The sequence below is a fragment of the Poromitra crassiceps genome (genome assembly GCF_964638095.1).
Source record: "Poromitra crassiceps genome assembly, chromosome: 18".
Lineage (NCBI taxonomy): Eukaryota > Metazoa > Chordata > Actinopteri > Beryciformes > Melamphaidae > Poromitra > Poromitra crassiceps.
In genome coordinates, this window is record NC_139636.1 from 18,884,679 (window position 1) to 18,908,358 (window position 23,680).

The 23,680-nt window shown below is 43.3% G+C and overlaps 2 protein-coding genes across 3 annotated transcripts in view; both read left to right on the forward strand.

Moving 5' to 3' along the window:
* Positions 1-6,331, forward strand: part of hace1 (HECT domain and ankyrin repeat containing E3 ubiquitin protein ligase 1) — a 33,556-nt gene extending 27,225 nt beyond the window's left edge. For both annotated transcript variants that reach the window (XM_083654932.1, XM_083654933.1), the window contains one exon: positions 3,142-6,331. In XM_083654932.1, coding sequence (XP_083511058.1) covers positions 3,142-3,244 — 103 coding nt within the window. In that variant the 3' untranslated portion in view covers positions 3,245-6,331. The remainder of the gene's footprint in view (positions 1-3,141) is intronic.
* A 3,297-nt stretch (positions 6,332-9,628) lies between these two features.
* On the forward strand, positions 9,629-19,587 carry LOC310792995 (DEP domain-containing protein 7-like; the record flags this gene model as incomplete). Its single annotated transcript, XM_083654746.1, has 12 exons — positions 9,629-9,695; positions 11,270-11,455; positions 13,083-13,209; positions 13,387-13,482; positions 14,390-14,526; positions 15,169-15,373; positions 15,952-16,110; positions 16,438-16,592; positions 17,361-17,503; positions 18,598-18,723; positions 18,946-19,021; positions 19,376-19,587. 12 exons carry the CDS (start codon positions 9,629-9,631, stop codon positions 19,585-19,587), a joined length of 1,689 nt encoding a protein of 562 aa, XP_083510872.1.
* Between the last annotated feature and the right edge of the window lie 4,093 nt (positions 19,588-23,680).

Below are 23,680 nucleotides of genomic sequence, written 5' to 3' on the forward strand. Positions count from 1 at the left end.
TGATTTTGTAATGATACAAAGCTGGTTGAAAATCAGCGGAGTGTTCCTTTAATACCTGGCTTGAGTGGTCGCTTTCATTTTATTATGTGGAATAATAATGGAACGGAATGATGCTCTTTTTAAAGCAGTTTGTGACATCTGTGAAAAGCGCTATAGATTGCAAAAGTCACACCCCCTTCCAGTTTAGGCATACGAACCAAGGGGTTTCATCCGCCATTCTTTTTTGTGTGTGTGTAAAATGCACACACACAAGTTGTACTTAAAGCAGGACTAAACCCCAAAACACTTTTTTTTCAGCTTTTAACCAATATGACTTTGGGGGTGGTGTGAAGAATTCTGGTCAAAATGTCCACATTTGAGACAAAACTGTTACCATTGTACCATTTGTATCATTTTCAGCAGCATAAGTTCCCTCTCTATGGGTTGAACACTGCTTTTTTTGTGCCCTCAAATGAATGGGAAATTTGGTACATCCTGACGTCACGGTGGCTTTAGCACGTGCCCCACTCATGTGAAAAAAAATAAAAAATCCCCATTGATTATTACTGTAGTTCACGCGGCACGAGCCCTTTAAGACCAATGCATCCCTGGGTAATGCCTACTGTGGCTAATATTAGCCGCTAGTTAGTTATGTTATATGGCAGTAAAATGCCACTGAATGACCAAGTTGATATAACTTTTAACCATTTCGGGTAACACTGTTTCCATACGTATCACCAGCGTTAGTTTCAGGGATCGCGGAACCGCCCGGGCCACCCGGGCCGCGGCCCGGGTACTTTTCAGTTCCCAAAAAAAAAAAAAAAAAAAAATTTAGATTTTTTTTTTTTTTTTTTTTACAATTAAACCTCATTTACTTATTACACTCGACTGGTTGTTTTTCAGATGTGATGTGAATCTAAAGTGAACTAAACAAGTCAGATCCACTATAAATGTTTTTCAGTAGATGCTGTGATGTAGCCACAAGAAAGGTGCAATATTAATGTTTTTCAGGAGATGGCGATGTTGCTAGCTATAGGTTCTAAACAAGAAATGTGGTTCAAATGTTTACAGTAGTTTTCCTTTCTTGCTGCACTACAATGTTACAATGCTGTGAGACAGGCCCGGCGTTGGAGGGGGGCCTGACCGGGCCGGGCCCCCCCATTCCCTAAACTGCCCCCCCCCCCATTCAATTTTTTTTTTTTTTGTGTGTGCTAAAAACGTTTTTCCGTTTTTCTGTTTTAAAGTTTAAAACGGAATCTGGCTGTCATTAGGCATTGATTAACTGAATGCTATTGCTAACTGTTACTTTGAACCTCCATTTGCAATGATTCTGGCTGGATATTAATTAACTATTGTAAATTTGTCACAATGAATGCAATTTGTGCACAATGTGTAAATACATTTAATATTAATTGTTTAGGCCTATTTGTAAAGTCACAACACATTAGAGATGTGTGTAGTTCCTCATAGATTTAGCCTCTTCCTTTTGCTCTCAAATGCACCAGTTTGACGAATTTTACTTTAAAATGTACAAAATCTTCTTCCGGGGGAGAATCCCCCCGGACCCCCCTTGGCCCCCCCAAGCTAGGGGCAGGCCCCCTCTGTAATTTGGTTCTGGAGCCGGGCCTGCTGTGAGACGGAGCTAAACACAAAAGATGCAATATTAATAGTTTTTCATGAGATACTCAGTATTTAATATTAATACTAATACTAATAATAGAAAAGGAGAAGATACTGAATAATGACATCACAACAGTATAATCCTAATGTTAATTTAAAATTAAATATTCTTCTAAATATGGATAAAAGTCCAAAAAACATAAAATTTTCTTCGGCGCTGCCGAGATTCCATTCCTTACAGCACCCCCTACTTAATAATAGTTCCAGCGCGGCTGCAAAAATATGGTGGCGCATTGTGTCAAGTGTACTGGCTCGGGAACAATCCGGCCCCCGGTCCCTTAGGTTTCTGACAATGTGGCCCCCTGAACAATTTAGTTGAATAGCCCTGCTGTAAAACCCAGTCGCCCTCATATTCTGGTTTATTTCAAGAAAAACATTTTGGCTAGTTGAAATTAATTGGCTCGTAACTTTAAAATCTAGCAGCCATATTGGCTGGTGATAAAAAAAAGTTGAATCTCAAACCCTGCAGTGAGAGCAGGTGGTGACATAGGAGTGAGTGAGAAAAGGAGCAAATATATGATTGTTAAGACTGAATACTGACATCACAACCGTCTAATCCTAATGTTAATTTAAAATGAGATATTCCTATATGAATCTGGCTTCAAACGACCAAAATCTTTATATGATGATAATAATAATAATCAATGATGGTGGTTCACAGACGTGTGTGTGTGTGTGGGGTGTGGGGGGGGGGGTGTGGGGGGCACGCCCCCCCGACACGCCCCCCGGCCCCCCCAAGTTCAGATGCGTTCCGCTATCCCTGGTTAGTTTGTTGTTTATAACGTGGCTATATTCATAACGTTTTCTATCTCGGATGCGTTATTTCGAATCCCACATAGGTTACGCTGGCGCAAAGCGTGTGGGTTTCAAGACGAAACAGTCTCGAGCCACTAACGTTATCTTTAAAGCACAATATTTCTGGAATGCAAGTTTAACTAAACAGTTACGGTACATGTCCTCTGCATTCTACATAAAATTAAGATATTACGGGTTGTTTTATTTTGTATGTTACATACTTATTGGCCAAGATATGTTACTTTATGGGGGAGGAATTCTGCCAGCTAAGGAGGGGAGTGTGGGCGGCCATCTTGCCTGCGGGGTTTTCGGATCGAGTGGAGTGCCGTTTTGCAAGAAATCTGGGGGGTTTAGTCCTGCTTTAATCAAACAAGCGATTCAGCTATATTTAGAATCAGGAGCGACCGTAGAACATTTCACTTAGACCAAAACTAGAAAAAATAATCGAATGATTTCTCCCGCCCCGGACATTTTGTTTTTAGGTTTTGGTCTGAGTGAAATTTTCTACGGTCTCTCCTAATTTTAAATATAGCTGAATCGCTTGGTTTGACAAAGTAAAACTATTTTTATAAGCATTTTACGAAATGTCTATGGAAAAATAAATGGTGGATGAAACCCCTTGCCTAAACTGGAAGGTGTGACTTTGGCTCTCTCAACTATATTTTATTCCCTTCCTTCCTTCGGCAGCATCAACATGCTGAAACTCCCTGAATACCCCAGCCAGGATGTCCTGAGAGACCGCTTGCTGGTGGCGCTGCACTGTGGGAGCTACGGCTACACCATGGCCTAACCGTCGCTTCAGCCTCCCCCCTCCACAGACCGCCTGTTGGTGGCACTGCACTGTGGGAGCTACGGCTACACCATGGCCTGACCGCTTCAATCCCTCCACAGATCGATCTCCCCCCTTTTTTTTTCGACGAGGCGCTGCTTCTGCTGAGGAAACATAACATACAGATGGGGGAATGTGACTTCTTAAAGAGGACATGAAACATTTGATAATATGACTCTAGTTCAGACCTGGGCATTATGCGTCCCGGGGGCCAGAACTGGCCCTCATGATGGTTCTTCCATCAGGTCTAAGACAAACCACACCATTTTACTTATGAAGCTAAAAAATCTAATGAGATGACCTAAATTGGCTGTTTGGAGTGATTTTTCAATATAATAAATGCTGAAGAGTAAGTGCAGTTTTCTATAATTTAATCTAGTGATACAATGACGACGACATGACAATAATTGTGTTGCCCCCCGGCAACAATCAGGGTTTCTCATGTGACCCCACAGGGAAAATAATTGCCCACCCCTGCTCTAGTTCATTTGTATTTCACCTCAGACAAGACGGGACACTGCTTCCAAGTCTGAAATTTACCTAGATTTGCTAGAAAGAGGAACATTTCAGCTTTTCACCAACTTGGGCGCTGCTAGATGATGTCACTAGGTTGATTGTACAGTACAGTAGTAAGAATTTTGAACATTTTGATTAATCAAAACCACAATTCAAGTCAGAAACACAACAGCATATGCTGTGCCTGTTAGAATTCAAAACACTTAACTAGCCTGTACTGTACTGTCAACGGTGACATCAAGTTGGCGAAAATGTGAAATGCCGTTAATCTTTCTAGCAAATCCAGGTAAATTTCAGCCTTGAAAGCAGTGTCCTGTGTTGTCTGAGGTGAAATGCAAATGATCTAGATCAAATGTTTCATGTCCTCTTTAGAGACTTTACTGGAGAGTGGAGAGGCACCGCAGGTGGGAGACTGCCAGCTTAGCCTCTCACCACAAACTAGGGTTTGACCCATACCTGTGCCTATATATGTGTGTGTGTGTGTGTGTGTGTGTATGTATGTATATATATATATATATATATAGCCAGGATTGCTTCTTCCCACTGAAGTAATTTGTTGATTTTATGCCCCCCAAATAGACTCAGTGTGCCCCCCCCCCCCCACTGCATTTAGACCATAAGACAGTTAAACTCAAAATTTAATTGCAATCCAGGATAATAAAATATATTCATGCATACTTGTAGTATAGGATGGCATCAAAAATGTTTTCAGCTTTACAATAAATAAGTAATAAAACTGCATCATATCAGAGGGGGATGACAGATTTTTAATAAAAGCCCAATATTGGCCACATATATCAGCAAACAGATCTATTATTTTAACTTGTATTTAGTTTTGACCTCAATTGAAGATGCACTTTTACATGTTTCTGTGACAGGTTTTCACAGGCCTCGTCCTTCATATGAATATATTAATAAAAGGCCATTATTTGCTCCATATATTGGTCAAACTCTAGTCTGAACTGCCAAAGAGTGTGTGTGTGTGTGTGCAAAAAGAAACCGTAGGCTAAATTGCCTTGATGTAGGTATTTTGGTTATGGCTGCATAGCACTAAGCACCCATCCCCCCCCCCCCCCCCTCCCCCCAACGTTAAATGCATGCCCTGTGGTTTACCTTGTGTAGATTCTCTGGCCTCCACTCCTTTCTTTCCTTTTAGTGGGGTAGCTTCCATAACAATTGTGCATTTTGCGACAAAAGTATATAATTCCGTACACTTGTAGCCGAAGGCATTCCAAAAATGAGACAATTTGGGGGGGAAATTGTATTGCAATAAAGTTGTGTGGACTAGTCAAAACGTACATGTTTTATAATGAGGAATTCAAATTTGGAACTTAATAATTGCTCAGAAGCTTCCTTCTATCTCATAATTCCAGAGGTTAGGTTTGGGCAGTTATAGCAATCACTTATTTTGAGCCCAGAATTGCGAGATAGAAGGAAGCTTGTGAGCCATTCTAAAGTTACAAATTTGAATTCCTCATAGAAATGTATGATTTGACACCAAGATCACCAAATTCATGCCCCAATATCCAATCCTTTTTGGAATGCCTTTGGCTATACAGTAAGTATACCAAATCACATGCTTTTATTGTTATGCTTAACTGCCCCACTATTTTCTCTGTTGTATTTTGAACTGTTCAGTCCGCTGTCATCTGTTGCTGTGCTTCTGTCTGTGGCCTTGTAGTCATGAATTAGTGGTGGTATTTCTTTTCATAGCAGTGTTGTATGTATACTTCCAGGGCTGGAGGAGCAATGCCACATATTTACATGACAAAGGATTGGGCGTCGGTGCCAAAAACCATAGCTGGGTCCATTTTGAATTTCCCCCGCCTACACAAACATGCTGATATTTTGTCTTTCTAAAAAAAAAGAAAGAAAAAAGGGACAGGGATCATGTCACGAATGTATCAAAGGAAATGCTTCCTTAACCGTTGAATTCATTGACTCCTCTATCCTTTTGTAATGAGACTGTAAATAATTCATATTTCATATTCTCTATCAGTATTGTTTTGAATGCCTTGCTGTTTTGCTTTTGTAATCAGATGTTAATGTTTATTGAAAACAGAGCATTTATACATATTTCTGCAAATGTCTTCAATATCAAAAATGTGTATTTTACCATAAATATATGTTGTGCTGAGATTTTGTCCAATAAACCTGTTTTTGGCAATCTGAGTGAATGTTGCTGACAACAATTTTCAAATTCCATGACGTTTCCAGGTTTTTCATGACAGTATGAACCCTGTGTTTATTGTACAAATAAATTGTATTGATTTGATTTGAATTTATCAGAAAAATCACACCCAGGTGTTGGAAGTGGTGCAGGTTCGCAGGTCCGACCCTTGTTGTTCACCCCCATCTCCCCTCACTCTGACACTGCGCGCATGTTTCGAGCCACTTAAACTCTGCGTGCGTGTGCATGCATAAATGTGCGTGCCTTGCGTGTTTTACTGGCTTTGAAACATCTTCGAGACGAGATGCTCTCTACGCCTGTGTCTCTGTCGATCGGTGAACAGGGGGAGTGGACGTGCTTAAACACAGTCAATTATAGAAGCGGCTGCACCACTTAAAAAAAGACAAGACACTGATTAGAAAATGTGGTATGAGCAATATTCAGACCTAACCGTGTAACTGACCTGACTGTTTACATGGACATGAGTATCCAGGTTATGAGGCTTATCCTGCTTTTGATCATATTGGGAATATGGTGTTTACATGTAACAGACATCTGGTTATTCATATCCCCATATACATGATAAGTACTACAATCCTGCTTCCTGATTACCGCTTGCTGTTTGCCTGTGATCATTACACCACCACCACATCACATGCTCGCTCGTATTGGATGCCCAAGACAAAAGTAGAGCATGCACATCCACTCAGTGTTGCAGGTGCAGAACAAACAGATGATCAGCAACAGGCAAAAAGTAGAGTCCGCACACTGCGTAGAGACTTACTCCCAGGCAGCACATTTATTGTCTGTATAACGTCTTGGTCAGTGAGACACTGCCATTGTTTGAAATATTCTGGTAGCGGTCAGAAACCAGGATAAGATGTATACATGCAACAGTATCCCGGTTTCTTTTGGAGTACTCCAGCTAGCATGATTGGGTTTCTCAAAACTGGGATAAGGGCTTATCCATGTTTCTGAAATCAGGATGTTAACATGCACAAACACAAAAACTGGATACTTTAAAAACCTGATAACCGGGATACTCATGTCTATGTAAACACATTCACTGACTAGAAGGGTTCGGGTTTCCTCCTGAATGATGGACTATCATGGACTGCTAAACAGTTCAGCTCAACCAGCAGCTCTGCAGCTTCACCTGCTGCTGCTCTCACTACTACACTCATGACTTTGACATCATTAAATCCTGTCCAACAACCACTACAAGCGTACGGTTTCTACACTGTGTGAGTTGCCATGTGTTTGACCAACATCCCTTGCTGAGTAAAACTGTCATTACAAACTAAGCAGCTAAAGCCTCCAGTATGAATTCTCATGTGTCGACTTAATGTACCACTCTGCCTGAATATTTTACCACAAACTGAGCAGCTGAAAGGTTTCTCCCCCGTGTGAGTTCTCATGTGTTTGACCAATATCCCTCGCCGAGTGAAACTGTTGTTACAAACCAAGCAGCTGAAAGGCTTTTCCCCGGTGTGAGTTCTCATGTGTCTAACCATGTCTGTACGGTCTCTGAATATTTTATCACAGCCTGAGCAACTAAAGGGTTTCTCTCCTGTGTGAATTCTCATGTGTCTCTTCAAGGCTCCCCTATGACTGAAACCTTTGTCACAAACTGCACAGCTGAAAGGCTTTTCCCCTGTATGAGTTCTCATGTGAGAACGTAATTTTGCACGGTCGCTGAATATTTTACCACAAACTGCGCAAATAGATGATTTCTCTCCTGTGTGGAGTCTCATGTGTGTCTTCAAGCTTAGTTGACGACCAAATGTTTTACCACAGTCTGAGCAACTAAATAGTTTCTCGCCAATGTGGACTTTCATGTGTGTCTGCAGACTTCCCTTGTGGTTAAAACCTTTACCACAGTCTGAGCAAGTAAATGGTTTCTCACCAGTATGGATTCTCATGTGACTTTGCATTGCTCCACCCTCATTAAATTTTTTGTTACAGAATGAACAGTTGAAAGGCTTTCTCTCTGTATGGATAGTCTCCTTCCAGTCATCATCAGTGTCTTCAGTCTCAGGTTCAGAACTCTCCTTCCATTCATCATCCCGGTCTTCAGTCTCAGGTTCAGAAGAGTCTGAAATCTTGCCAGTTGGTTGTAAATGACTACCCGGATCAAAGTTCCTGACTGGTTTTGATACTCCACAGTCCTCTCCATCATCTTCTGTTGTCATCTGTTCAGTTGAGCTGCTGGCTAAAGGCTCTGCCTCTCTGTTCTCCCCAGTTTGGCTTTGATGAAGCTGTGAGGACTGAGGTTTCTCTTCATCATCTTCACTCTTCACAGGGACAGCAGTGAATGGGAACTGGGTGATATGGGCTTCCTCCGGCCCTTGAAGCTGCTCTCCCTCCTGACTGGTCCAAAGTTCCTCCGATTCCTCTTTAATGTGTGGAGGCTCTTCCTGGTCCACAGTAGAGCTCCACTCGTGCTGCTCAGGGGGAACCTCCTCTTCACTGACCAACAGCTGCTGAACGTCAGCCAAGGCTGAAATACACGTTAAGGAAGAGCATTACTACAAGTTAACCTTCATTATTATGTTAATGGATCAATGATGCTAGCATTGCAGTTACCGACCTTGTTGGTGGAGCTGCTGTTTTGAGCGAGGCTTCCTCCTCTTCAGCACCGCTCTCAGCTTCTGGACTTGAGACATGATAATAACCTGCTTACCGAGTCCAAACACATCAAACAGCCTCTTCAGCTAGCTAACGCTAGCAAGCTCCGTCTGTCTGTTAGCAGGTAGCTAGCTATGCTAACTATAGCGTTGTAGGCTAACCTTAGAAGAGTGAAGACCGGGCGGAGCTCCATTCAGATAGTTATCCATACACACAGTCTTGTGCTGCTTTAATAAAGATAGAAACTTGACTTTAGAAAGGAAATCAAGTGAAACTAATCCTCTGCTCGGACCGCTCACAAAAGTTTACAGACACCGGCCGCCATATTGTGCGGGGTCACTTACCGTCACGTGACTCACCTCTTCTTCTTCTTCTTCTGTAGCTATTGTAACAGCTTTACAACTTAAACTGCTACAGAGTCGATTTAATTAGTGCTCACCCCAAATTGCTCCTCATTCACCCAGTAGTCCATTCTGTGAGCCCAGATCCATTTGACTATGTGATATGTCGCTTCAGTGTATCATTCAAACTCCTGTCCTGATACATCCTCAACGTTTAAAAACGTTCTGGCCGCATCCAATATCTTAATTCTCTCAGATTTCCCATCCATCTCCAGACTGAGCACAATTAATCACGAAAGCCATGGCATGAACGTGGCGTGGTCATCCTCATCCCAGCCCATATAGGGGAAAATAATGGTCCGGGAACGATACCAACACGTTGATATCAGGAGGACGTCCCAACAGCACCATACTACCATACCCCCCCAGTATGTAGGCCAGTCAACCGCAGTAGCCTACAGTCTGGCAACACAGAAGCTGATGAGCTCAGTGTTGCTTGCTGCTTGCCGCCATCTAGCGGTTACATTTTAAAGGTGCACCCTAGCCTAGTACCTGGACGCCGGAAGAGACAGACATATCGCGGGCGAGTCCGGAAGCAAACCGGAAGTGCCCAGGAAACTTGTCTATAAAAAAGGTGTGGCTACCCACTAATTGCTACTCCTTTGGGCCACCAACACGTGAATCACGAAGATGGCGTCAGTCAAGGAGAGAGCCGCTGAGATGAACCTTGCAGAGAAGTTGTGTGTGCGTCCTCATGGTAACAGTTTAATTATTAGTTAAATTATATTTAAAGTTAAAAGAAATCCAGTAGCAATAAATGCATGATTTTGCCAAAGTTACGTTGCAAAAAGAAAGAAAGAGTGATTGCGTTAAATAATCATCATCTCAATATCAGTCAAAATAATTGTCATTATGATTATCGAGCAGCCCTAGGGCTGAATGAAACTTTGTCTCTAGCCTGTTTCCTCTTGGCCTCTTGACAGTGTCTACATGTACCAGCGTGTCCCTTGTCCTCCTGGCTCTTTTCATTACTCTGCCTCCCATTGTTTTTCTCCATTGAAGAATGTATTGTGGCAATTTCTGTACATTTGTGGAACATTCTTGTAGTATACAGCCATTATCTCTTGTTTTTGGTGAAGAACCTTACTTTCAGCTAATTGACAGTGACCTGACTTTGTCTGGCCCACATGCAATCAGCAATGAGGGCTGATTGATTGATGGCACCTGAGCAACATGATGTGCCTGCCTGTCTATTTAACCTGTCCTTGTTAGACCTGAATGTTAGTAGCACTGATGATAGTCCTTTGACTGAAACGTTTGCTGCCTTTTAAATCCACCTTTTCTTTTTTGCACTGTTTTGTCTTGCACCATGTGAAAATAAAGTAAGTCTTTTTTACTTGATCTCAGCCTCTGGACCTCTGTGGCTTTTTTAGCCCTGTTATATCTGGTGTGCGGGTATTCTCTTTGACCTCTATTGTTAGTACTTTTGTACCGACGCACCCAGCCAAACTTTTTTAGATGCCTTTGTCGGCGCAGTCTCACAGCTTCTTCCCTACAGGGTAAGGCCATATGAGAGGGCTCTCCTCAGGTGCTTTTGTTATAGTATGGTCATGTTGCTGCTGTAGGCTATGTGTAGAGGAGTGTGGGAAAGAAAACTGCAAGAGACAGGTGCCAAGTGGGAAAAGATCAGGCAAAGTGCTTACACTGTGAGGGAAACTATCATGCGGGGTCAGGGTCACCACAGTGCCCCAAAAAGAGTTAAGGAAGCCAGGTAAAGTGAACAAGATTTGATCAAAGAAAGGATTGTCTTACACGGAAGCTGTTGAGAGGTGTGAGAGAAATGACGAGCACATGGATGAGCAGAAGGAACCGGAGCCAGTAAGGAATGGTGACGTGCTGATAATGGATGGACAAGAAGCGATTTTTGGCATTCATTGCCATGGTCATAAACTGTGCCTTTGAAAGTCAGAGGATTCAGATTGTGTTGGATGCTGTCGCTGGCAAGAAGTTGAGTGTTGTGGATGTCTGGACTGGAGATGATCTGGTTAAGATAGTGAGGGAGGAATTTGCACCAACTCAGACAAGTGGGTCTGGGCTAACCTTATACTATGGGCAATATTGTGAATGGGAGCCCTAGTGGATACTGTAAATGGTTAGCACTGTGAAGCTGATACAATTCAATAGGTGGTGGTAATGCAACTTTAAGGATGCCAACCGCCATAAAACTCAGAACATTTTTGTCCCAGTTTCCTCAATCTGCCCCCTCTCCCCTCCTTCCTTGACCTTACCCCCATTCTCTCAAATGTCTACTTTCTGTTATATCTCTTCCAGCTCATGGAGTGGCCAGTAAACCTGCCCAAGCTTCCTCCTTATGGAATGGCTTCATCTCCCACCTCAGGTCCTCGGTGAAGGTGAAGCGTCGACGGGTCCACCTCAAGTCCCACGGCGACTGCTTCCTCGGCTCAGAGGCTGTGGATGTGTTGGTGGACCACATTGCCCATGCCAAGGGCTTTGAAGGTGTGTGTGGTGGTCAACGTGGGGTTATGCTAGCCTCAGAATTCGACTACTCATTTGTTCCACTCAATCATAGCCTCACACAAGGACCCTGTATTTTCACTGCGGGTTCCATTTGCATAGGCCCTACTTTTTAGCAATCACAAGTACAGTACTTGCCTTAAACACAAGGTTGTTGTCTACCGAACCGGGCTATTCGTGTTCTTAAATATTGCGTCGTTTCCAAGCTGTTTTTGCCCTGCCAGAGCCTGACTCGGCAAGTCTTTTCCCCAGCGGGGAAAGAGCGCCATCTCTGCTGTGGCTACGGGTGGAAACTGTAATTATTACACATCCGGAAGAACATAAATTACAGACTGGCAACGCAAAACTTAAGAACAGAATAGCCCGGTTCGGCAGACAACCTTTTGAGCGAGTTGGTTCTCAGGGACCTGAGTCTCCATCTGTAACGGAGATCATGGCCATCAGCCACACATGAAAAGAAGGTGAAGAGGACTTCCATTGCTTCAGAATAAGTCTTTTGGCGACCGTTATCCCTAGTGTCAGAGATTGTTGCACAGTGGTAGGGAAGTTCAGAGGGGACTCAAAGCAGCCGAAGATGGCGAGTTCTGCCTCCGGCTGTAGGGTTATTTTGTAGGCCTTAGAGTGCCAATCAAATATTTTGGCCCACAATCCCATCAGTGAAGGGCAGAACCAGAATGCGAGATAGTGTGCCCTCTTGACACCTGTCACACAGTGGCGAGACAGAAGGGAAGATCTTGTGTACAACATGTATGAAAAAGTAGGGCCTTTGCAAATGGAGTCCAGTGTGAGACTTAGCCCATTACATTCCCTCGTCTGGTTCTGGGGCTCGGTCACATAATGTTACTATCCGTGATGTGAGGTGCCAAGGGTAGAAAACGCTTTCTTACCCGTTTCCGACGTCGTATCGCACATTTAAATCATGCTACAGATGTCAGAAGTTTAATTAATCGGAAGCGTTAAAATTATATTCTGCTGTGAAACAAACATTTAAATCCAGTATTTGGACAGCCATTTGCCGAATTTACAGCAGAGTGTGTTTGATATTACTATCACGGTGCACAGCTTGCGCGCATACAACATTGCAGTCACACGGATCCGTGTGACCGCAGTGAACAATTCCAGTGCACCTGGGAAACAAAACGCGTTATGAAATACTCAAACTCCCAAGGTTCCTGCCGGCACTGGGCTGCCTCTCCTCTCCTAAATTTGGCACAGGCTGTCGAAATACTGGATTTAAACGGTGGAATAATAAACAGTGGGAACATCATTTTAACACCCCTGCTTAACATACTGACACCTGTAAGAGCATGTGAATATCTTCAAATTTGCTATAGGACGTCAGAAACGGTTAAACCATTTTCTCCCCTTGGTACCTCACACCACGGATAGTAGCGTTATGTGATCGAGTCCCAGAGCCAAAGGCGATGGGGCTATGTGAGACTATGATTGAGTGAAACAAATGAGTAGTCAAATTCTGAGGCTAGGGTTTATGCATGCGTGTAGCATTCGGTTTCTATGTCTCGGCTTGATTGTCCTTCTCCATCTGCCATGGTACAGTGTCATACTTTGATGCTGTTTATAATTTGAGGCTTTCTGATTGAAACTCAAGGTGCCAACGCGTTGCGGGACAAAGTGGTGTGTGTGTGCCAGGCTCTGTTGGACTGCAAGGTGTTTGCAGCAGTGGGGACCAAAGACAAGAAACATGTCTTTCAGGACAGCAAGAATGCTCTCTACAGGTTAGACACATGCACACCTTTTTCTTGTGGATTCAAAGCGTTTCCCCGTATCACACATGATGTCGACGTTTGTTTTCTTCAGACATCAAAATGGGCTGTAAGAAAATGTTGTTTTTGGTCCTAATGTTCCAACATTATGAATGGCCACAGTACATGGTCCGTGTAAATGTTAAACAGGTTCCTATGCACCCACCCTCCTTCAATTGATGAGCTGGAGAGATGCATGCTCCCCGATGGGATCCAGAAACTCTTCTGCACTGCTTCTTCAGACCGGTATGGAGTCTTCAAGTGACATTGCATGCTGCAGCATCTGTCGACATCGGCATGCTTAGCTCTGTGTAGTTTCACCAACAGTCTGGGCATTAACGTTGTCCTTTATATGAAGCAGTTCTTCCTAAAAGTCTGCCATAAATGAGTCAGACAAAGGCTGAATGTCAGGAGAATCACTCAATTTATTATGCATCATTAGTTAGGGGTGTAACAATAATGCGTATTCCTATACCGAACTGTTTAGGTACTGTATGAGGCTTTAGGTTCAATATGCACTGCAAACCTAAACAGATCTTTCATTGCTGAACAGTCTTCTACAAGGATATCACGGTAAACTAAAACGAGACAAAAAAGATGAAAGGTGTTTACAAAAAAAATTGTAAATTGAAATGAAAAAATTAAAACTAGAGTAGACTGTGAAAATAAATAAGTAAAATAAATAAAAATCAAGACAATTTCTCTGGCATTTTGACTTTTTTGCTGTATCGAAAACGTATCAAACCGAACTGTGAATTTTGTGAACTATTACACCCCTATCATTAATGTTTGTGGTCGAGTATGGTGTAAGAGTAGAACATCTCGCTTCAGAGATAGCACCTACCTCCAAGCCATAAGGCATTTGAATTTGCACTGACACATTACCGTTGTCACTTTAAACTGTATGCACTTTCTACTGTATATGCTGTAGCTGAGAACTGTTCCTGTATGTTTCCTGTCGCTGGCTGCTATGTTTTTTGTTTGTCTCTGAGAGTGAACTAAGACAAATTCCTATCAACTTTTGTTGACATGGCAATAAAATCTTTGAATCTTGGTATCGCAGAATTCTTCCAGGATGGAACCTAATAGCTCAAAATGCTTTCAGACAAGTAACCAGTATGAGCTTTCAACTGTGTTGTTGTTGTAACTTTAGGCAGGAAGAGCAGACATTTCAGATGTGCACCCCGGTCAGATCCACCCTGCCAGCCAACCACCTGGAGGCCCATGTTGAGAATCTGAGTCTGAGTCCCAGCAGGTTACAGACAGATTCTCACTTCTTGCCACAGTCATGTAAGCCAGCTATTCTGTGCTATTGTATTTAGGGTTGGGTACCGAAACAAGGTACCAATATGGTACCGGTACTTTTACAACTAATACTACCGGTACCGAATTGCAACCCAGATTTAGGTGCCTCAATTAGGTGCCATGCCCGAGCTGCTGAGTGAAATATCTGCCCTCCGGTGCTCCGAAACGGGCGCTGCACGCACCTTCACTAACATTCTAGGGCATAACACATCAACTTATTGTTTGAAATCCTCTTTACAGCCTCTTTAAATAAAAATTTGGTTTAAATATGCTTTTTTTTTAAGTACAGTTTCAGGCACTGGTACCGTTTTAGAAGTATCGTTTTAGCACCGGTATCGAAAAATATGAAACGATACCCATCCCTAATTGTATTGTTTGTACTAATATTACTAACCACCTAAGTATTTGATTGTATAATTTGTTATGTACTTTGTATGTATTATGTCTTGTGCTTTTTGTGGACCCCAGGAAGATTAGCTTCCCCATTAGTTGTTGCCAAGGATGCCTTGGTGACAGCTAATGGGAATCCATTCAATAAACAAACAGCTGTGCCATCATGTTTGGACTACAGCCAAGTACTCCTTGCCTCCTTAAATTGAAATAGTTGTCCCTTATTTCTCTCTCTAGTGGTAGATGAAGTGTGGCAGGAGCAGACACTGCTCAGGCTGCTGAAGCTGGTGGAGCTCCCCCTGCTGGACGGAGTGCTCCAGTGCCGCCAGACTCCATCCTCTCCCGGTCCCCCACCGCACCCACTGGCTCACAGCAACCCAGACCTGATCTACAGCAGCAACCACCTGGACAGGCAGATCCTCCAGGCCTTCAAGGACTCTCAGTACGCTTGGGATTATGGGCATTGTAGTTGGTCTGTTTTGACGGTTTACAACATCTTACTCTACCTAATACGTATGAACACATTGATACTTAGACATTGCTTTGTTCATAACTTCTCATTGTGATGCTACTAGCGGAATACCTGTCCCTGTGAGACTGTCCATTTAGTCAGGCCTTGCTTGCAGAGTTGGCATGCAGTCTCTCCAGAGGGTTTTCATAGTCCCCTTCACTGACTGCTTCTAACTCCGTTCACCTGAACCTGTGCGCCATTTTGGCCACTAATTTGCCATTTTTGCTGTCGGCCCTAATGACCTAATTCAAAAATCCGGCTCAGTTAGGTCACCCGCAGGGGTGCTCTTTACTTCCTGAAAGATTCAGCGCTATCGCATGTAAAATGGCATAGCTGTGGCAAAACACAATTCTACACACACATATATATATATACACAGACACTTCACATTCTTATTATAGGATTGAAGCATCACCTGTCGGTCAGTCCCTGAAGTTCCTACTGTAAAAAAAAATCAGTAGAGCAGAGTAGTTGTCATATTAAGCCTGGCTTTCCTCCTCGTCCCTCAGGGAAGACAAGTGGCTCTGTGCAGCTCTGGACTGCCTGGACTTCCTCCCTGACCAGCTGGTGGTGGAGCTGAGCAGGGAGCTGCCCCGATGTTTCCCTCAAGATCAGGATGGCTGTGACAGTATGGCGGCTGGGAGTGCTGTCCATGATGGAGGCAAGTGGTCAAGATAAGCATATCAGAATAGACGGGTCATTCTTTCAGAGCAGAGCAGGTGTCCAGTAACTCTGAAGGCCAGTGCCACTCCCTGCGCTGCCATCAGCCCTTCTAATACACAGTATGCATGCAAGCAATTAAAATACACCCATTTTGCCACTAGATGGCTCTATTTTCAAGTGCATTCAGCTTTAGGGTTTGGGGGTCAGGCTGAGGTTACGTGCATGCAACCGTCCAGTGTTTATCAGTTGCAAAAGCTGCAGTACTCTATATTAATTTCTGTATCTCTGGATCCAGTGCGGCAGCTGAGGCCTGTATCCCCCCAGGGCCACAGTGGTGACCACCAGCCACCACTCTCCCCAAGTGGGTTGGCCCAGTGTCAGCTGCTGGTGTACGGGACCCTGCTAAAACACTACGGCCAGTCAGACAGACCTCCGCTGCTGCCCCAACACATGACTGAAGTCTACACAGCCATCACTGACCTGCTGGGTGAGACTGGACACTGGGCCTCAGTTTTCTTTGGTTCGGACCATAGTAGACAAGTTTACTTTGTTGCAATTTGTACTGTATGTAGTTTGATTAGGTTCACATCGCCCAATTACAAGTGAACCAGGGCTTGTAAAAAAAAAAAAGTAATGGACTCACAAGTCGCTTGTAGATTTGGTAACCTGTCGTCCTGTCAGGTTAGAGATTTTAAAAGTTAAAAGCACATGAGGAAATGTCATCAGTCCAGACTGTGGTTTGCCCTTAGTTCAGTTTGTTAGGCTATGCTTTGTTATGCAAGGAAGTGTCTCTTTACACCGTTAATAGCTCGTGTGTTGGGGTCAATCCCTATACTTGGTCTAGATGTTACCGCTCCTAAATCGCAGCCTTTTGCATATCCAGGAATTCAGGAAACATCGTTTTTCCAGTCCAGTAACTCTCTTTCATTCATACAGGTATACACATTCACACTGCGAGCTGTCCAGTACAACCGCAGTCTCCTACTGTTGGCTACTGGACCAGTTAGGGGTGCAGTGCCTTGCTCAAGGGCGTCTAGAGGCTAGCTGTTGAGGGAGGGAATGTTAGTCTTTCACTTTTCACACCCACAGACATGGGATTTCATCTTCTCTAACCCCTAGGCTACCCAACCTCCAGCCAACCGAGGTGAATAAATCCGTTAATAACCTCACTGTCACAGCATGGACAACTTCATACAATGCGCAAACATCCCTCTCATACTTCCCTTGTTTCCTTCCCTCTTCCTCTGCTTCCCAGTGAACGTCAAACCGGACAAAGCTCTAGAGGCTCTGCAGCTGTGTCTGAAGCTGCTGCCCCCTAGCTGCAGAGAGGAGCTGCACAGGCTGCTGGCTTTCATGGCTTTGGCTGCAGACCCTCAAGGGATCAAACTGGACAAAGAGGTGAGACCATAGACTGTATAAAGATATGGATATAGCCACCATGACATCACCCATTAGTTTGTCGACTCCAGTTTTGAAGCCTCAAGTTTCGCATTGTGACCATCACCCTTTAAAAAATATATTTTTTAAGCTAGATGGATCACTGGACAGGTGACCTTTCAATCATGCCCAAAACATAGTCTTGTCTATTTTAATTTAATTGTGTCAAATTTACTAAATGAACATCATGCTGTATTGAAGACTTGAAACCAGCGACTGAGACCATGGCTGTGTTCGAATACCTCTACTAGCCTACTGTCTACTCTTTCATGACCTCATTAGGAAAGTATTTACTGAGGTAATAATTCAAGTGAGAAGTAGGGTCAATTTCCAATTCACTTGCATGTATATCCAATTCACCCAAATATGGGTGAATTATATAAAAATGTACCTCCCATACAGTCATGAATGGTGGACTTAGCTTTAGATACCAAAACAATTGTTTTGAATGAACCAGGCTTTAAACATGTTTATTTCTGCTGTAGAGTCAGGCATTTTAACATTGTGGTCTATGAGGAATGACTCACTTTTGCAGCCAGTCTCAAGTGGACATTCAAGGAACTGCAGTTTTTCATACTTCAGCATTGACTTGATTTTTTCTAAACTGGCGGTTGGGGATTGGGTAGTCTCACGTGGTCAGACGGAGGGTCTGAATCACAAGTCAGCGTTTCCGGGTTTTGCCGTAGGAAATTCCTGTGGCAGACCTCGCTGGGCTGTTACGAAAGTCCACTCTCTGCGTGCATTGTTGCGTCGTTCAAAATGTACCGCCCCACGAGTTGCGTCATGAGGTCCGTGGTTGGTCAACTCAAATGTCTGGCACACCACGCATTTTGTTTTGGTCTCACGGGGCGGTTTTTAATTGATCTACGGCTGGCTACTGCGAGACTAGGGATTGGGTGAGACACACGCATGAGCAGACACGCACCTAGAAGTGTCTAAAGAAGGCATTTCCAGACGGTGAGGGTGAACGACGCAGAAAATAATTTGGCCAAAGCAGAACCACTTTGCTGCACTCTGCTTTTCTTGAGTTAAAGACTCACTTGTTGAACTCGTAGATGGAGAACAGACGGGCAGTGATGAGGTCTTTCTCCAGGGCGATCCTCCACAGCAGGGGTATCTCCAGAGAGACCATGGACCTGATGGTGGGCTTCATGCTCAGCAACATACGGGAGGCCTTCAAGGTTATTTAACCCCTTCCCTCTCCTATGATCTTTTCCTTGACTTACCTCATATACTGGCCACTCCTGAAGTAAAAGAAAAACGAACAAAACTCACTTGTTACTTCTATTGAAGGAAATTGAGGAAAGAAGAATAAAGGATTACACCTTATCCAAGTCGGGTCAGTCAACCAGCATGTTCTGTTAAGTAATTTGTTTACCGAAATTGTATTACCGTTGCTCCAGATACCAGGGGCTCTTCACAAAGTGGTGAGTGATAAGCTGGCCAGCGTTGTCGATGGGAAGCAGCCGGAGGTAACAGGTAAATATTGGCTTTATGAAATCTGATCCAGTGTGTAACAACAGTTTCAAAACATAACAGACAGGCAACACATTTTCCTTTTTGTAACATGTTACTGTGCAGGTTAAGATGTTAATAAAATGCAATTTTAATGTCTGAATCCTTTAAAGTCTGAATCCATTAGTGGCGGGCATGAATTTCACTCAGTCCAATTGTGGGCTGTGGCTGTACAGCTGCAGCTTTCACTCTGAGGCATTTTCTAACATTCTCTTCAAATCCCATATCCATGGCTCTTCATATTTTGGATGCTGTATCTAAACCTGGAGTTCCACCCTGTTTATGTAAATGTTTCGCTGTTTTCTCTATCTTCTCTAGACTCTACATTCTGTCAGCACGTCTCCAGCAGGACCTATCTTGGCTCTGCCAATAAAACCGTCAATCAGGAACTGTGGGCTCTACTGAAGCATATCCACCTGGAGCTCAAGGTCTCAGCCAAGGAGAGGAAGCGCCGGCTGAGACAGTTTTACCAAGCCCACCCAGAGATATTTAATCAGTATTTCGGTGACTCTGCTCTTAGTGTGCTGTAGATCCTCCTCCCCTTATACATCTTTGGTAGATGGTCAGTTTGGCACAAGCCATTTACAATAAATATCTGACATTTATCTGATAAAGTAGATGTTTTAAATCAGGGTTGTACTGTACACTTACTTTATTAGGTGGTAGCACTGGTGCTAGTATAAGCTAGAAATGTCTGTAGCACAACGAAACTTTTTGTATCACACAGGTGGCTCATCTGTCCCCCCCCCCCTTGAATAAAATCTTTGCAATGACTGTAGTTAGTATTTTTTTGTATTTGTATAGAGGTATTGCATTTATATTCTTGCACAAAATATATAAATTCAAACACTTTCAATGACCCATGTCTATGCCAATTTTCAAAAAAGCTAGGCGATGAGAAAATGGGAAATCCAGTGTATTACCTCCTGTTTAGCCATTCCAGATATGTGATCAAACTCCTTATCTGCTGCCTTCGTCACCTCCATCTGATGAATATGGAGAGCATGTCATCAGATACATGGTGTTCATCAAAGAAATATACTGATTATACTGACATGTCCTTAAATCAACTTTCCCCTAGCAGCTGTGATGGTAGATTCAGCTGAGCAGAACATTGCTGACACCTGCTGTCTTTATTTATTTAGGTCCATTGGCCAGAGGGGCTAGCTGACCATGCTATATTGTCTTGTTAGGCTTAGGGGTTAGGTGAAACCCTATCATTTTTGTACTGGTTTATGTCAAGTCGATCCAGCTCTGGTCCACTACTAGCTGTCTACTCTCTGCACCATGTGTGAGACAAGTCAAATGACGAGGGGATCGTCTCATTTCGGATATTAAAATATTTTTGGTTGACATGAGTGACTGTGTAGATGGAACACCAGATTATGATGAAAATCAAACACTTTTCAATGATCATATTCAAATTCAAGCATATTCCTAACCTTGAAAACATGACTGTTAAAATCAAGCATCTTCCAAACTGTCAAGACTTTACTGTACATGAACACAGGACAGCACAAAGCACCACAAAAAAAATCCACATAAATGCTCAAATCCCCCCTCCACCACAGATGGCAATTAACAGAGTTCCCACACATGTTCATGGATACAATTTCAAAACTTTTCCATTACTTTTCAAGGAGCGATAATTGAATTTCCATGTAATGTGAGGCTGTGACTCAATACCAGAAATTATTACCTAGGACAAATAGGACACAGCTGCTCTTTCTATGTTTTTTTGTGCTGTAGTGTCACTGTATCATAGAAGCTATTGAACTAAAAACAGGAATTTTCCATAAGAAATAATGTAAAATACAAGAAGCACTAAAATCGGCAAATTAGAGCTACATTATTACGTCAACAGCTAACAACGGTAACATTTGCCGTTATGTTACATTACATGGAAGGTTATCCACGGGGAGATTACTAACAATTGCATTAAACAAAATGTCATCACTCTTCCTAAACTTTCATGGATTTTAATTCCATGACTTTTCCAGGCCTGGTAAACAAGATTTTGAAATCTCATGACTTTTGCAGGTTTCCCATGGCCGTGGGAACCCTGAATTAAATGTTTACTCTCCTGTGTGGATTGTCATGTGTCTCTTCAAGTTTACTTTACGAGTAAAACCTTTACGACAGACTGAGCAATTAAATTGTTTCTCACCTGTGTGGATTATCATGTGTGTCTTCAAGTTTACCTTTTGACCAAAACCTTTACCACAGACTGAGCAAATAAATTGTTTATTGCCTGTGTGGATTATCATGTGTTTATTCAAGACTCCTTTTTGACCAAAGCCTTTACCACAGACCGAGCAATTAAATTGTTTCTCTCCTGTATGGACTAGCATGTGTCTCTTCAAGTCTCCTTTACAACCAAAACCTTTACCACAGTCTGAGCAATTAAATTCTGTGTCTCCTGTGTGGATTATCATGTGTTTCTTCAGGTTTCCTTTTTGACCAAAGCCTTTACCACAGACCGAGCAATTAAATTGTTTCTCTCCTGTATGGACTAGCATGTGTCTCTTCAAGTCTCCTTTACAACCAAAACCTTTACCACAGACTGAGCAAATAAATTGTTTATTGCCTGTGTGGATTATCATGTGTTTATTCAAGACTCCTTTTTGACCAAAGCCTTTACCACAGACCGAGCAATTAAATTGTTTCTCTCCTGTATGGACTAGCATGTGTCTCTTCAAGTCTCCTTTACAACCAAAACCTTTACCACAGTCTGAGCAATTAAATTCTGTGTCTCCTGTGTGGATTATCATGTGTTTCTTCAGGTTTCCTTTTTTACCAAAACCTTTACCACAGACTGAGCAATAAAATTGTTTATCTCCTGTGTGGACTATCGTGTGTTTACTCAAGGCTCCTTTTTGACCAAAACCTTTACCACAGACTGAACAAATAAATTGTTTCTCGCCTGTGTGGACTATCATGTGTTTATTCAAGACTGCTTTTTGACCAAAACCTTTACCACAGACTGAGCAAATAAATTGTTTCTCGCCTGTGTGGACTATCATGTGTGTCTTCAGGTGTGCTTCATCAGCAAATCTTTTACCACAAACTGAGCAGATGAAGTGTTTCTTCCCAAGAACTTCACTGTTTTTCTGTGAGTATAAACCTGGCTGAGGTTCACTAGTTTCCATCCATGCATCATCACTGTCTTCAGTCTCAGAAGAGTCTGAAGTTGACTTGTCATCACAAGTTGGTTGTGAATTACTAGCTGGATATAAATATATAAGATATAAGTTCCTGGCTGGTTTTGATACTCCACAGTCCTCTCCACCATCTTCTGTTTTCATCTGCTCAGTTGAGCTGTTGACTAGAGGCTCTGCATCTCTGTTCTCCTCAGTTTGGTTTTGATGAAGCTGTGAGGACTGCGGCTTATCTTCCTCATCTTCACTCTTCACAGGAGCAGCAGTGAATGGGAACTGGGTGATATCAGCCTCCTCCGGCCCTTGAAGCTGTTCTCCCTCCTGACTGGTCCAGAGTCCCTCCTGTTCCTCTTTAATGTATGTGTGCGCTGGGTCCTCCTGTTCCTCTTTAATGTGTGGGGGCTCTGGGTCCTCCTGAAGCTGCTTTCCCTCCTGACTGGTCCAGAGTTCATCCTGTTCCTCTTTAATGTGTTGGGGGTTTGGGTCCTCCTGAAGCTGCTCTCCCTCCTGACTGGTCCAGAATTCATCCTGTTCCTCTTTAATGTGTGGGGGCTCTGGGTCCTCTTGAAGCTGCTCTCCCTCCTGACTGATCCAGAGTTCATCCTGTTCCTCTTTAACGTGTGGGGGCTCTGGGTCCTCTTGAAGCTGCTCTCCCTCCTGACTGGTCCAGAGTTCATCCTGTTCCTCTTTAATGTGTGGGGGCTCTGGGTCCTCCTGGTGCAGACTGGGGCTCCACTCCTGTTGCTCAGCGGGAATCCCCTCCCCAATGACCATCAGCTGCTGGAGGTCTGGAGGCAAGGCTTCTCTGTGTAACCGCACAGCGTCCAGCAGTTTTCGTTGTCGGTCGATCTCCTCTTGTAAACAAGCAGCTTCCTCCTCGTACTCTGCTGTCATTCTTTCAAACAGCCCAGATATATCTTCAACAGCCGCAATTAGGCACTGCTTCACCACCGCTCTCAGCTCCTTTATCCTTCAAAGCTCCAATAGCTTCACAGCACAGCTAACGTTAGCTTCAACCATTCGTCCGAGTCCATAAGAGAGGAGCTTCTTCTTCCTCTGAGTTAACGGAGCCCCGGTTCCACTTGATATTTATATTCGTGATAATATCACCCGCACATACGAGTCTTCTGTTTGTAAATTAAACTTCTGCATACGACGCTAGCACTGCTAACGAACGGCGGAGCTTCAACCAACCACCACCACAATACCCAGAGTGCATTGCGGCACCAAAGAAAGTCGAGCAGTGGGGAGCGTCGATAATGTGGGGAGTCGGTGGGGGGGAAGGGGGCACAAACTGAGTGGAAACAGTAGCTTAGCGGTTTCCCCCCCAAATCACAGTTCGCATGAATAACAAAAGGCTAGATTTTAATTTAGCCTCCATAGTTAGCCAGGATAATTGTTTATGCATCTTACACACATTAGCACGAAAAGAACAATGAATAACTAATGTATTCTTCTTCTCTGG